Here is a 13,712-nt window from a genome sequence, read left to right on the forward strand (position 1 = left end):
GCCAACGAATCAACTCCCGAGGGAGACCAAAATCAATGGGATAGCTCTGTCCATAATTTTAGGTCAGTGGCCGCAACACAGGTTGTTTGTGCTTATGCTAGTTCCTAGTTACACATTGCGCGGCTCGTGAGCATTTTGGGGCTCGAGAAGCTTTAGTTGGCGGCTCGCAGCCAATATACATAATCCACTGCAGGTTGCTGGCCATCTGGAGCACCAAATGGGGGTGGGTATGTGTGTGTACCGGTATATATATATATATATATATATATATATATATGTATATATATATATATATATATATACTGTATATATATTATATATATACTGTATATATATATACTGTATATATATACATTATATATATATACTGTATATATGTGTGTGTGTGTGTGTGTGTGTGTGTGTGTGTGTGTGTGTGTGTGTGTGCAGAGGTGGAAAATACTCAAGTAAAAGTACTAAAGTAAAAGTACTAGAGTAGTTTTTTTGAGGATTTGTACTTTTACAGTATTTTTTAAATTCTACTTTTACTCTGACTTGAGTAATTTAAATAATAAATATTCTTCTTTGTTACTTTTAAATTGTACAATGAGTAAATGAGTACGGTAAATTAAATTCAGGTTTTTGTTTTACACTAGGGATGCACATTTTCCACAAATTCCGAAATCGATCATTGGTAACGTTAACGAGCAATCAATCGAGTAATTGTAATTAAAAATACTTTTGTGTTTTTTCCTCAATAAAATCTATTTATACAGCAGCAACTTATTGTATATTTCTCACAACATTGCATAGCATAGCCTACGCTATGAAACACAAAAACGTAGAGGCATAACTTTTAGACATGTCAACATTTGCCCAGAATCCCCGCCGCGGCCGCTGCCCAGGTCCAACAGGGGCTCAGCTCCAGTCCAGGTGGGACTAGGATCCGATTGAACATTGTTCAAGTGATTGTTGTTGTACGTGCATCGCAACTCTTCCTCGCTGATGGTGGCCGGGTTGCTCCAGGTTTGAGGAAGAGGAGCCAGCCAATTTATCCGAATGAACACTGTTCAAGTAGAGCATCTTATGACCTGTCTGAAAAGGGCTATATTGATGTAGCCGAGTGTCCGGGTCCGCCTATTACTTACACTTTGTTAATAAAACAATAAACGAGAGAGTCAGGCTCTAATGTTATAACACACTTCCACATTTAGACAGCTAGCGCCTAGCGTTAGCACACTCGTCAACACCGGCTCTTGTCAACAACTTAAGTCCCCACACTTCCTGTTCTACGGTAACTCTGAGGGGACATCCACAGAGAGAAAAAGTAGACTTTTTGTTTTGTTTTGATCGAGTAAATTTTCACATGCTCGAGTAAATCCTTAATCAGCGAGTAATCGAGCTTCGATTAATTGTGTGCATCTCTATTTTACACACCTATGAAAACAGCACGGTAGCATTGGGACTGCTGCTCGCTAACCCCAGGTGGCAGTAGTGCAGGATTATGGATGCAAGCTGCTGTTAAACCCAGAGAAGAAGAAGACGAAGATGAAGAAGTAGGGACTGTTTGCTAATTGCTAGCTCCAGAATCACTTCTGCATGTGTTCCTTGATTTAGGGCACCCAAACATACCCAAACATAGGCTGAGTAGTAGGAAACGCACATTGTTACAGAAAATGAATGCACCTGACAATGATTCTGATATTGTTGTTGAACTTGCTAGCAGAACTTGCTGGCTCTACTAGCTCGTCTGACAATGAAGAGAACGAAACACAGGAAACTGAGCGATCATTAAAAACAACTCTACTTTTGTTTACCTGGGAATGTACCCAAATGTACAGGAGTATATCTAGTTCAGAGTTGGATTCTTCTTTCAAAAATCGCATTTGGGACCCATAGGCTGTTGCACTGATGCAATAGAATATTTATTTTTGTATGAGAATTTTTATTTTGTATTTAATTAATTAATTAAAGGCCGGCTTTACCGTGGGGAATATGAATATATATTAAATCTCACGCCCCTAAGGTTTTCGAATCCGTTGACATTTTTGAAATTGGTTGTTTCCCGCCAGAGATATCACCAGAAATCCACTCTGTGTGGAGGGGGGGGGTGGTGGAGGGGAGGGGCGGGTGCGGGAACCCGAAATACTACATTTCCCACAATGCACTGGGCTCGCGTGGCCTTCGTTTTCATGCCCACCCCTCAGGCATTTGGCTGATATCAAACTCCAGTAGGTGGCGGTAATGCACATATATGTTTGCCAACTGCCATAAAACTCAAAGAAGAAGAATAAGAAGAAGGCTTCGACAATAAAAGATACAAAGAAGAAGAAATAAATCGAAAATAAAATTGCCTCCAAATTGCACCAAATGTAAACGGTAGTATATATGTCGGGAGATGTCTTCATAAAAAAAAATTCATGCATTTTAAGGCATTTTCGTAGGAGTTACGCGCATCTGATGTTGTAACTATTTTCTGTAAAAATGTGTAAAAATGGGTACATTGCTCAGCGTTGATTTCGTTACTTCAACTCACCTACTACTAGATGTAAAATTTGACAAGCTTTCCAATGCCGCCAGTCCCGTGTCTTTTGGTGCTTCCGTTCCAGAGATATGGTCTCTTGGCAAGGAGCTATGGAAAGCTAACCTAGCTACAGTATGCTATGCGGGTGAACAAGATGGCTGCCTTTTGCTTTTCGTCGAGAGCTCTGAAGGGGCGTGGAGGACCTCTAGAGGCGGGACCATGGCTCACAAGACTTGTAGTTCATAGGCGCTCGAGTTCCGCAAGCGGGGAGGGAAGCCAGGTGACGCGTAACGCGTCATCCGGCTTCCCTAAAAATGTGAGAGATGCCTGATAGGTCAGGCAGTGAAGCTCCAATTTCAAAATATTTCAACGGATTCTAAAACCTTAGGGGCGTGAGATTGATATATATTCATATTCCCCACGGTAAAGCCGTCCTTTAATTATTAATTTAACTGTTATTGATTCATTTTATTTAATTTTATTCTACCTATATTTTTAAAGTTATTATTATTTATTGGTACATGTGCAGTATGTGTTACACATATGTGAAGGATTTCTCCTTCACATGTTGGTAATGACCCAAAGGTCGAAAATGAGTTTTGCAGATAATTTGAGTGATTTGGTGACTTTAATCTTCATAGTACATCACTATGAATAATTATTTTCATAAAACAAAAGGGAAAATATAAATTGTTATGGTTTTGGTGGAATGCCACTGTAGAAAATATGGTGTGGAATGTTTTAAAGCCATTTTTCTCACATGTTACTTTTAGACACATAACCGATTAAAATACTCATAACTTTTGCTCTGAGAGAGTCATTCACAAAGCTATATACTGTATATTAAAGAGTTTCTAATTTATGGAAACATAAAAAAAATGCAAAACAGTCCTTAAAAAACGAGGAAAATCAAACAGTGTTCCACTCCTGGCACTGACCAATGACACCCCCCCATACGCCACCGTCATGTGATGACATCATCACTGGTCCTCCTCCATGCTGAAGCTGCTCCTGCGGCTGCTGGTCAGGGAGGCTCCAGAGGAGAGCAGGGGGTCTCCACCCAGCAGGGAGAACACGGGCCCCCGCAGCTCGCCCAGCTCCGTGAAGCTCAGGGCGTCCAGGGGCGTGGCCAGGTCCAGGGGCGTGGCCATGTCCAGAGGCGTGGCTAGGTTCAGGGGCGACAGGGACGTGGTCATGATGGTGGACAGTGAGGGGGAGAGGAGGGCATCCCCTCCAAGAGAGGAGGTGGAGGAGGAGGGAGTGGAAGAGGAGGAGAGGCCGTGGAGGCGCGCCTGCAGCTCCAGCTCCTAACAAATAAACAACAAGCACTTAGACTCCGTTTTGGGCAGTAACCAACTACAGAAACTTAGTTACTATCATTTAATTACTGTCTTTTTATTACTTTCCCCAGTAACTATTCATGTAAGGGATTAGAGCTGGGCTACCGGCCCGGGCTCCATCACATTGTTCAGTCACTGCAGTGTGTTGTGTTGTTTTTGGCTTCACAACATGCTGTCTGTGTGCTGGAGTGTTATTTTACTACATCACTGACAGCACTTGAAGGCAACACCAGTGTTGCGCAGCACACGGGACTGAAACTAACATGGAGATACACGTGAAAAGAAAACGGTAATCGAGGAAGTTTAAAACTAATGTTACCGAAAGCAATGCAGGGGAAATAGATGGTATGGAAGCATTTCCACGATGTTTGGATTATGTAGAGTTCTGTTGACAACAGGCACGTGTGACTTTTCGTGACGTAAGTTCCGCATTCATTTTCTCCATAGACATTTTGATAAATGCTTATATAATGAGTTTTAAGGCCGGAACCAAGCCAACCCGTGACCTACTGAATTGTGAGTGACCATAAAACATTCGGTTTAAGCAAGAACAAAAAAGAACAAGGGGGAAATAAATAAATAAAAATCTCGAGTCTAGGAATCGAGCACACGTAGCATGCGAGATGCCTAGTTATTATTACTTGTATGCGCAGCAGCAGGGATCTGTTGGTGGACTCAAGTGTGATCTGGTGGGTCTCCAGCTCTCTGGATCTGTGCTGCTCTCTCTGCAGCTTCCTGATGTAATCTACTGATGCCTTCAGGATGGTGCCTTTGTTCCAGCGTGACTCCCTGCTCACACACATACATGCACATGCACATACACACACACACACACAAAAGAAAAGAACATTTGATTCAACAAGAATAATGAAATTAAAACTAGAAATAACCGCCTCGCCAGTTGTATGCCTCCGCCAACAAGTCAAGTTTCAGTCTACATCCATGTCTGTCCAGACTTCTACAAGTACAAAGACCTTGAAGCCCACGGGGCAGTGGTGTGGCCATTCAGCCTTATGGCACTTTAGGCAATGTTTGGGGGTACTTCAAACACACAGCTAATGGTTTTGAACATGGAAAATGGTCCTACCCCTACGGCCTACCCCTAACCTAAACCTACCCCTAACCTAAACCTACCCCTACATGTACCCTTCCACCAGCCACATCCCGCTACCCACGCCCCGAACCCCGACTCTCTACGACCATCCTATCCCTAGCTACGGCCCCGCCAACTTTCTTGACCACGCCCCCTCCCACCACCCAACACCCTCTAGCCACTTCCCCATACCGACGCCCCTTTTATCTAGCTCCGCCCCCTCCCTTGATGGAATGGATGGACATGCGGTCACAGTGGCTGGACCATTCACCATAAGGAAATCCGTCCATATCTGACGTCACCTGAAACCTGTTGGATCAGTCTGAAGCTCATGGGGATCACTTTCACATACATTTACCTCATTATTTGAAACTTCGGCCATGTTTAATCTGACATTTACGTACAGTGGAATCCGCTTCTAGTGATCACGGTTATAATGATCAACCGCTTATAATGGATGAAAAAGCTTTGTACATCCCCAAAAGCTTTTGTTTACCCTAGAAAAAATTTCAGGCCTGGAGGGATTTCGAAACATACCCCGACCGGTGGGGGCCCTCGCTGGCGACGCTAAACGTTTAGCTAACCTGTTCGCAATGGCATCCCAAGTATCATCATACTATTATGGGATGCGATGCGAACAGTTGTATTATGGGATGTGCAAACCAGGCAGCGACACACTTATCACATTATGGAGTGCTCGAGTGACATCACTCAGTGCATCACTGATGACCTCAACACATGCATGCGGCCACAACACACACTCATGGTGGCCGGTGAAATATGTCCTCTGCATTTGACCCATCCAGGCTTGTCCTTTCCTCCAGGGGGCAGGCCAGGAGCAGTGGTCGCTTTTTCTTTCCAGCGCCCGGGGACCAACTTCAGATGTTGTCGTCACGATCTTCTGCATGTTTTTAGTGGGGGGTTATGTACGGAGGAACCCCCTGGGGGGCACGGGGAGAACATGCAAACTCCACACAAAAAGGCCCTTTCGACGAGATAGCCCACCTGGGCAGTAGGCACTGAAGATATGGGGGAAGTCACAACTCCAGCGCCCACAGCGTCCCAGGCGAGAATCGAACTCAGGACCTTCTAGCTGTGAGGCGACAGCGCTACCGACTGCGCCCATGACATCATCAGTGACATCACAATTGCTTGAGTCATCACTGATGACATCATCAAGTGCTCAAGTGACATCACTGATGATGTCATAGACATTGTGACATCATCAGTGACATCACTACTGACCAAAATCATCACAAATCTCACAATGTGGAACCAACATCGCAGACAGACACCACTTTGGCAACTTTATGTATGATGATGATGAAAATGAATGAATGAATAAATGAATGGATGATGATGATGATGGTGATGATGATGATGATATTAGCACTTCATAAGGTGGCCAAGAGCGCCAACTCGCATGGCGGTAAAAAGACGGGTTGACGTGAAAACACGTGAATGGCGGGGAATTAGTTACATAACAAGAGGTCATAATAGGTCCCCTTTAAGGAACAGAAGTGGAGAGGTACTGACGGGTCCCCTTTAAAGAACAGAAGTGGAGAGGTACTGACGGGTCCCCTTTAAAGAACAGAAGTGGAGAGGTACTGACGGGTCGGGGGCCTTGGGGATGAGCGCTCCCAGCTCCGTGATCCGGTCGTTGATGTTGAACCTCCTCCGCCTCTCAACTGCAAACAACAACAACATAAAATATGATCTCATTACTCAGTACTGGAAGCTACATATAAATATACACTCTTTTGAGTTCCTAGATAGCGGCGATGACAGGGCAGCAGTAGTAGTAGCTATGCCATTTTATGTGCGACCGTGCTGAAACTTTCAGGAAGTGTGAAGAGCACCCTTGCGGGTGACCTGTTGGAGCCAGGTTTTTAATTCTGTAATTGCCCTAAACTACCTAATGATGTGATGTTGCTCGAGCAATGATGACATCATCTGGTGACATCATCACTGATGACATCATTCCCTATGACATCCCATCATTAGGTAATTTGGGCAATTACCTAATTAAAAAATCTGGCTCCGTCAGGTCACATCATACACTGTATATACAGTGTATGGTTTCACATATCTAAATGAAATCCATGACTTTAGATCAGGGATATATATATATAGGGAAGTAGCTTAACTATGAAAATGTGTGTGTTGCAAATGGACTGAATAGTCCACTATTTATCTCCCTTTCTGCTGCAGCTGCAGCATGTTGGAGAAATAAATGTTCAGTTTGAACAACACCTGTTCTGGTTATTATAGAGCAAGATGATCGCTTCCACTACACAACACTGTATTTACGTAGGCTACGTTACATATTTGCGGGTGTGGGAGGAATCTCGCACTTGTACTGAAAACAGGGAAGGCCAAACTGACCGTGTGGAGAGTTACTTTTAATCCTGCTCTGGATGATGCCCTATAGGCGGCACTTGGTGCCCTACGCTCAGCGCGTTTTGTGTGTGTAGGTAGTGTGTAGGTAGTGTGTGTGTAGGTTGTGTGTGTGTAGGTAGCGGCGGCCCTGAACTTGAGCAACTCGAGCAATTGTGGGAATGCCGCCCAGTAGTAAGATATATTTAAGCAATAGATCATGACAGGCCGTGCGTGCGTGGTACATGCTTATTATACCACACATAACGTGTATTATGCTTATTATACATAAGGGTATACGCTTATTATACCACACATAAGGGTATATGCTTATTATACCACACATAACGTGGTATATGCTTATTATACCACACATAACGTGGTATATGCTTATTATACCACACATAAGGGACGTGCTTATTATACCACACATAAGGGTATATGCTTATTATACCACACATAAGGGTATGCTTATTATACCACACATAAGGGTATATGCTTATTATACCACACATAAGGGTATATGCTTATTATACCACACATAAGGGACGTGCTTATTATACCACACATAAGGGTATATGCTTATTATACCACACATAAGGGACGTGCTTATTATACCACACATAAGGGTATATGCTTATTATACCACACATAACGTGGTATATGCTTATTATACCACACATAAGGGACGTGCTTATTATACCACACATAAGGGTATATGCTTATTATACCACACATAAGGGTATATGCTTATTATACCACACATAAGGGTATATGCTTATTATACCACACATAACGTGGTATATGCTTATTATACCACACATAAGGGACGTGCTTATTATACCACACATAAGGGTATATGCTTATTATACCACACATAACGTGGTATATGCTTATTATACCACACATAAGGGTATATGCTTATTATACCACACATAACGTGGTATATGCTTATTATACCACACATAAGGGACGTGCTTATTATACCACACATAAGGGTATATGCTTATTATACCACACATAACGTGGTATATGCTTATTATACCACACATAAGGGACGTGCTTATTATACCACACATAAGGGTATATGCTTATTATACCACACATAAGGGTATATGCTTATTATACCACACATAAGGGTATATGCTTATTATACCACACATAAGGGACGTGCTTATTATACCACACATAAGGGTATATGCTTATTATACCACACATAACGTGGTATATGCTTATTATACCACACATAAGGGACGTGCTTATTATACCACACATAAGGGTACCGTAAATTTCGGACTATAAGCCGCGGCTTTTTCCCCGTTTTTTTGGCCCTGCGGCTTATATAACGGTGCGGCTTATCTATGCATTTTTTCCAAAAAAAAAAAAAAAAAAAAAAAAAAATCTCTCTTTTTTAGCACTCTTTCTAACTATAAATCCACTTCTGTTTTAATTTATATATGTAACAAACAGGCAATTTTGCTGCTGCGGCTTATACTCCGGTGCGGCTTATAGTGCGGAATTTACGGTATATGCTTATTATACCACACATAAGGGTATATGCTTATTATACCACACATAAGGGTATATGCTTATTATACCACACATAAGGGACGTGCTTATTATACCACACAGAAGGGTATATGCTTATTATACCACACATAAGGGTATATGCTTATTATACCACACAGAAGGGTATGCTTATTATACCACACAGAAGGGTATGCTTATTATACCACACATAAGGGTATATGCTTATTATACCACACATAAGGGTATGCTTATTATACCACACATAAGGGTATATGCTTATTATACCACACAAGGGTCGTGCTTTGCCCGGCGCTGTAGGCAGAGGGTGAAAAAGCAGATATCACGGTCTGAAGTGATCTATTGCTTTTATAAAACGGTTATGAAAGTATACGAAACAACTTAAATCCGTTTGTACTTGAGCCCCTCTGGCCCTTCAGTATATGTTATGATTACTGCCTTGGAACACTGCAGTACTCACTCATGTTGTGGCTGTCCTTTCTCTGTCTCTGCTTAACCAGAGCCTTGGTCTCCACATCTACAACATTGACAACAAAAACAAGATGTCACATAAATTCCATATTCACTGCTGTCACAATAAAATATGCACTCAGCATGAAGCCCAATGTCTGTCTTGCAGGCAGCGACTGAGTTCTATGAAAAACATCTATTAATTTAAAGTTCTTTGATTATGAACAAACTTACACCATTAAATGGATTACCAGGCGCCACTCTTCAATTGAGCATACATATAATATAATCCACTAAGCAGTTACTGTGAGAGAATAACGTTAAAACACACCGTGGTCTAACCCTTTAGTTAAAAGACACCGTGGTGGGCGGTCTAAACCTTCAAATTGTGCCTAAATATGTGCTGCTTATTTACCTTACGAGTGTATTTAGTGATGCTGACATGTAGAGGGCATCCTACTGATTCATAACAAGTCTTTGTCATGTTTTACGGTCGGGGCATTAACTTGTACCAGTAAGCAAGGCAGCATGAAATTGCATGGTTTTTGAATGGAGTTTGGTTTTGGAAGATTAGCTGAATCTGTTTCCACTGAACTCAGTCGCATTTACCTTTTTATCAATATGCCAACTTTTTCACCTCCCCCAAGCGTAAAAACTTTGTTGCGATATTTATTTTTCCCCGTGTTTCCACTAACCCTAACCCGTCAATTAAAAAATTGCATGAAAACAGGTAGATGGAAACCCAACTAGAGTGCAATATGGGATGTGTACCGCTCATCTCCCTCTTGACGTGGTGCAGGTTGGCCGGGCAGCTGTTGCTAATGGTTATGGTGGGCGTGGCCATCCCGGCGCCGCTGTACACATCCAGCAGGTTCCCCGAGACGGGCAGCTGGAAGGACCAATCACAGCACAGAGTCAGCCGAAGCCAGCCAATCACAGCACAGTCAGCTGGAGCCAGCCAATCCCGGCACAGTCAGCTGCAGCCCAATCTGGGAACCCATCGGTTAAACAAAACAAAAACTATTTTTTTCTCTAACCTCTGGGGGCAGCAGCCCCGTTTCAATGTGGTGCAACAGGAACTCAAGAGGTGCGGTCGGCAATGGAAGAAAATCCCTTTCCGCTCCCTGCAAGCTCTGCCATTGGCTCCAACCGACCGGCTCTGCTCGTTGCTAGTAGTAAGTTACTTACTACTAGCTCGTTGCTGATAGTAAGTAGCAACTTGCTATACGCTGAAAATAGTCAGTTTTGACGACACACCGGTCACGTTCACTTCATTTTGATCGGGTAAAGACGAGCATGCGTGCGAGCACTGTTACACCCCTTTTGACGGAGCCTGCGACAGATTTTCGATGCAAGTCGAAAGTCTGTCTCGAGAGATTAGCTGCAGCCAGCCAATCACAGGACAAAGTCAGCTGGAGCCAGCCAATCACAGGACAAAGTCAGCTGGAGCCAGCCCTCAGTCTGACAGAGACAACCAATGAAAGGATCAAGACGAGCAGCTGGCAGCTATTAGACAATATTCAGGCACATGCGCATGCACTAGCTAGCTAGTTGTAGCCAGTGTGCTACAGTAGCTCTGGCTTTGACCGTGGAATGGATGTATTATGTATTATATATGTAAATAAACTGGATAGGGTATAGGACACGCCCAGTCATTCATTTGAAGAAGCTGCTCATTGGTGCATTGGTGCATTGAAGGGGTTCTTCTTCCTGCTTTTACTTCCGTGATGTCTGCTTGTGTTCACGAGCGAGCCCAGGCCCAGAGTTATAGTGGTCAGAGCCATAGAGAGAGGGTGCTCGAGAAAATGCCTCTTGGTGGATTCTGGAGAAACATTGTCTCATAAAGTAAAACGTGACAACCAAAACATCGTTTTACAGCTGCTGCTTTGCCCATGTAAGTGGAAGGGAATTTCTGTTTCTGGGCTGCAGGGCGTCACGTGACTTGCAATACCGAGCTTGGCCACCATGTTCAATTTGCTTCACGGCCCACAGCTATTCCTGGGGGCTTGGCTGAGGAAGCTGCGTAAGTGTTACGGAAAGCTGTAGTTCCTCGAATAGCCACTTGAGGCTGTATCCAAAAGAGAGATGTTCCCCGTTCACCCCATAACAACTGTTTTTATATCACTCACCCGAGAGTAAAATAGACAATAGAAAAGACTATGTTTTGGGGGTGATTGACAGGTCACCCGTACAGTGATTGCACCGACCAATAAAGTGGAGCTGCGGCTCTGGGAAACCGCTGGTCTCGTGCGAGCTGCACAAGAACCCTAAGATGGCGACGGCCACATTCCCATACGCTAGGCTTCAAAACAGAGTCCCAAATCCAATGGGTGACATCATGCTGACTCTGTCCATATTTTCTACGGTCCATGGCTGTAGCCTGTAGCTAGCTAGCTGGCAGTAGTCTGCAGCTAGCTAGCTGGCAGTAGTCTGCAGCTAGCTAGCTGGCAGTAGTCTGCAGCTAGCTAGCTGGCAGTAGTCTGCAGCTAGCTAGCTGGCAGTAGTCTGCAGCTAGCTAGCTGGCAGTAGTCTGCAGCTAGCTAGCTGGCAGTAGTCTGCAGCTAGCTAGCTGGAAGTAGTCTGCAGCTAGCTAGCTGGAAGCTAAGATGCCATGACAAGTCACATAAATAAATATGATTAAAATGTGTCAGATGATGGTTTTGTAAGCGGGAGACAAAGCTACATTCAGCAGCAGCAGACAAGAGTTCTGGCTAGTTAAGTGATCTTCAAAATTACATTTTTTGCAGTTTTGTGCAAAATTACATTTTTTGCAGTTTTGTGCTTTGATATTTGTTGTTTTAGGGCCCGGTTGCTTTGTCCAACGTACGCTAGACCCCAGGGACAAAAGAACATGTCAATCACATGAGTAGACTTACAGTTTATAAATTCCCCAAGAGGGTATTTCCTCCCAGTGTGAGGATGGTTGAACGACTTTGCACTTTTTGCAGCAGGCATGGTTACCAACTCCTATACAGTATATATGCCTGTTGTTGTCAGCCATGTGGTCTTCTTTAAAAGGGCTTTTACTGAACCAGACTCTGGAAATAACGTTACTAAAGATGGAATTCAAGATAGCTAAAATGTGTTGTTCGATTTGGCTGATGTCTATTGGTTAGAGTCGACCTGGTTTGAGTGGTATCTATTTATTCATACCCTTCCTGACATTAGACCTCGGGAAAACGGTATATGATGTCCTCTCTCCATACTTCTTCGGACTGTACACCAACAGCTGCACCTCCAGTCACCAGTCCGTCAAGCTCCTGAAGTTCACGGATGATACCCCCCTCATAGGGCTCATCACAGATGGAGACGAGTCTGAATACAGACAGGAGGTTGATCATCTGGTGACTTGGTGCAGGCAAAACAACCTGGTGTTAAATGCTCAAAAGACAGTGGAGATGATTGTGGATTACAGGAGGAACACCTTCCCCCATCACCCAGTCAACACTGTGGAGTCCTGCCGCTTCCTGGGGACCATCATCAGCCATGACCTAAAACGGGAGCTGAACATCAGAGCTCTCACCAAGAAGGCACAGCAGAGGATGTACTTGGTCTCGTAAGATCATGGCCGACCCCTCCCACCCTGGCCACAAGCTCTTGAAAAACACTCCCCCTACGCAAGAGACTGAGGTCTGTCAAGACCAGAACCTCTTGCCAGAAGAACAGCTTCTTCCAAACCGCCATTAGCCTCATCAACAAGGCCCATAAGCCCCTTCCACCAAGGACCCGACAAACTCCCCCCACAAACCCCACTACTGTCCTGAACTCAGCTGAATCCCCCCCCCCCCCCGTATTTCTATTTCTTTATCTGAATATTGACATAACCGCTACGCTGCATACTGACACTAAGACAAATTCCTCGTGCAGTATGTAATCTTGCATATTGTGGCAATAAAAGTGATTCTGATTCTGACGTAACCAGCCAATGGTGTTGTTTCTTTTCAAATAACTCTTCTGTTGGCTAAGTTCCTGTGTATAAATTCATCTCCACCAATAAAAAAAAAGTTCTTGTATGTTTCAGAAAGCTTTATTTACATGCACAATGTTGTTCCTCAGTGGAGAATGGCAATTAAAGGAATGGAAAGGACACTGCTATGGGAAGCCTGTAGTGTAACATGTTCCGATTAAAGTGGTCATAGTGTTGCTTGTAAAAAATAAAAAATAAACGACTAACCTAAACTAAACTTGTACCACTGTTCCTTCAGAAGTTGTAGTTGTCATAGACTGTGTTGCATAGTTGATTGCTCTATTGCTGAAAAAATTTTGTTATTGTAAGTCGCTTTGGATAAAAGCGTGTGGCAAATGATGTAATGTAATGTAATGTTGTAACACGTATATGCTTGCCTATTAACTCATTCTCTGCCAAAGACGTACCCGGACGTACTTTTAACAATGGCGTTCT

General features: G+C 43.5%; 1 protein-coding gene across 1 annotated transcript in view; it reads right to left on the reverse strand.

The window, feature by feature from the left end:
* Window positions 1-374: 374 nt before the first annotated feature.
* Window positions 375-13,712, reverse strand: part of tfe3a (transcription factor binding to IGHM enhancer 3a) — a gene marked incomplete at its 5' end in the record, with an annotated part of 41,116 nt that continues 27,778 nt past the window's right edge. The window contains 5 exons of the mRNA XM_083641302.1: window positions 375-3,810; window positions 4,485-4,632; window positions 6,549-6,624; window positions 9,321-9,377; window positions 10,082-10,199. Of these exons, the coding sequence (XP_083497428.1) occupies window positions 3,484-3,810; window positions 4,485-4,632; window positions 6,549-6,624; window positions 9,321-9,377; window positions 10,082-10,199 (726 nt within the window). The 3' untranslated portion in view covers window positions 375-3,483. The remainder of the gene's footprint in view (window positions 3,811-4,484; window positions 4,633-6,548; window positions 6,625-9,320; window positions 9,378-10,081; window positions 10,200-13,712) is intronic.

This window comes from Poromitra crassiceps, assembly GCF_964638095.1.
Source record: "Poromitra crassiceps genome assembly, chromosome: 8".
NCBI classification, from domain to species: Eukaryota; Metazoa; Chordata; class Actinopteri; order Beryciformes; family Melamphaidae; genus Poromitra; species Poromitra crassiceps.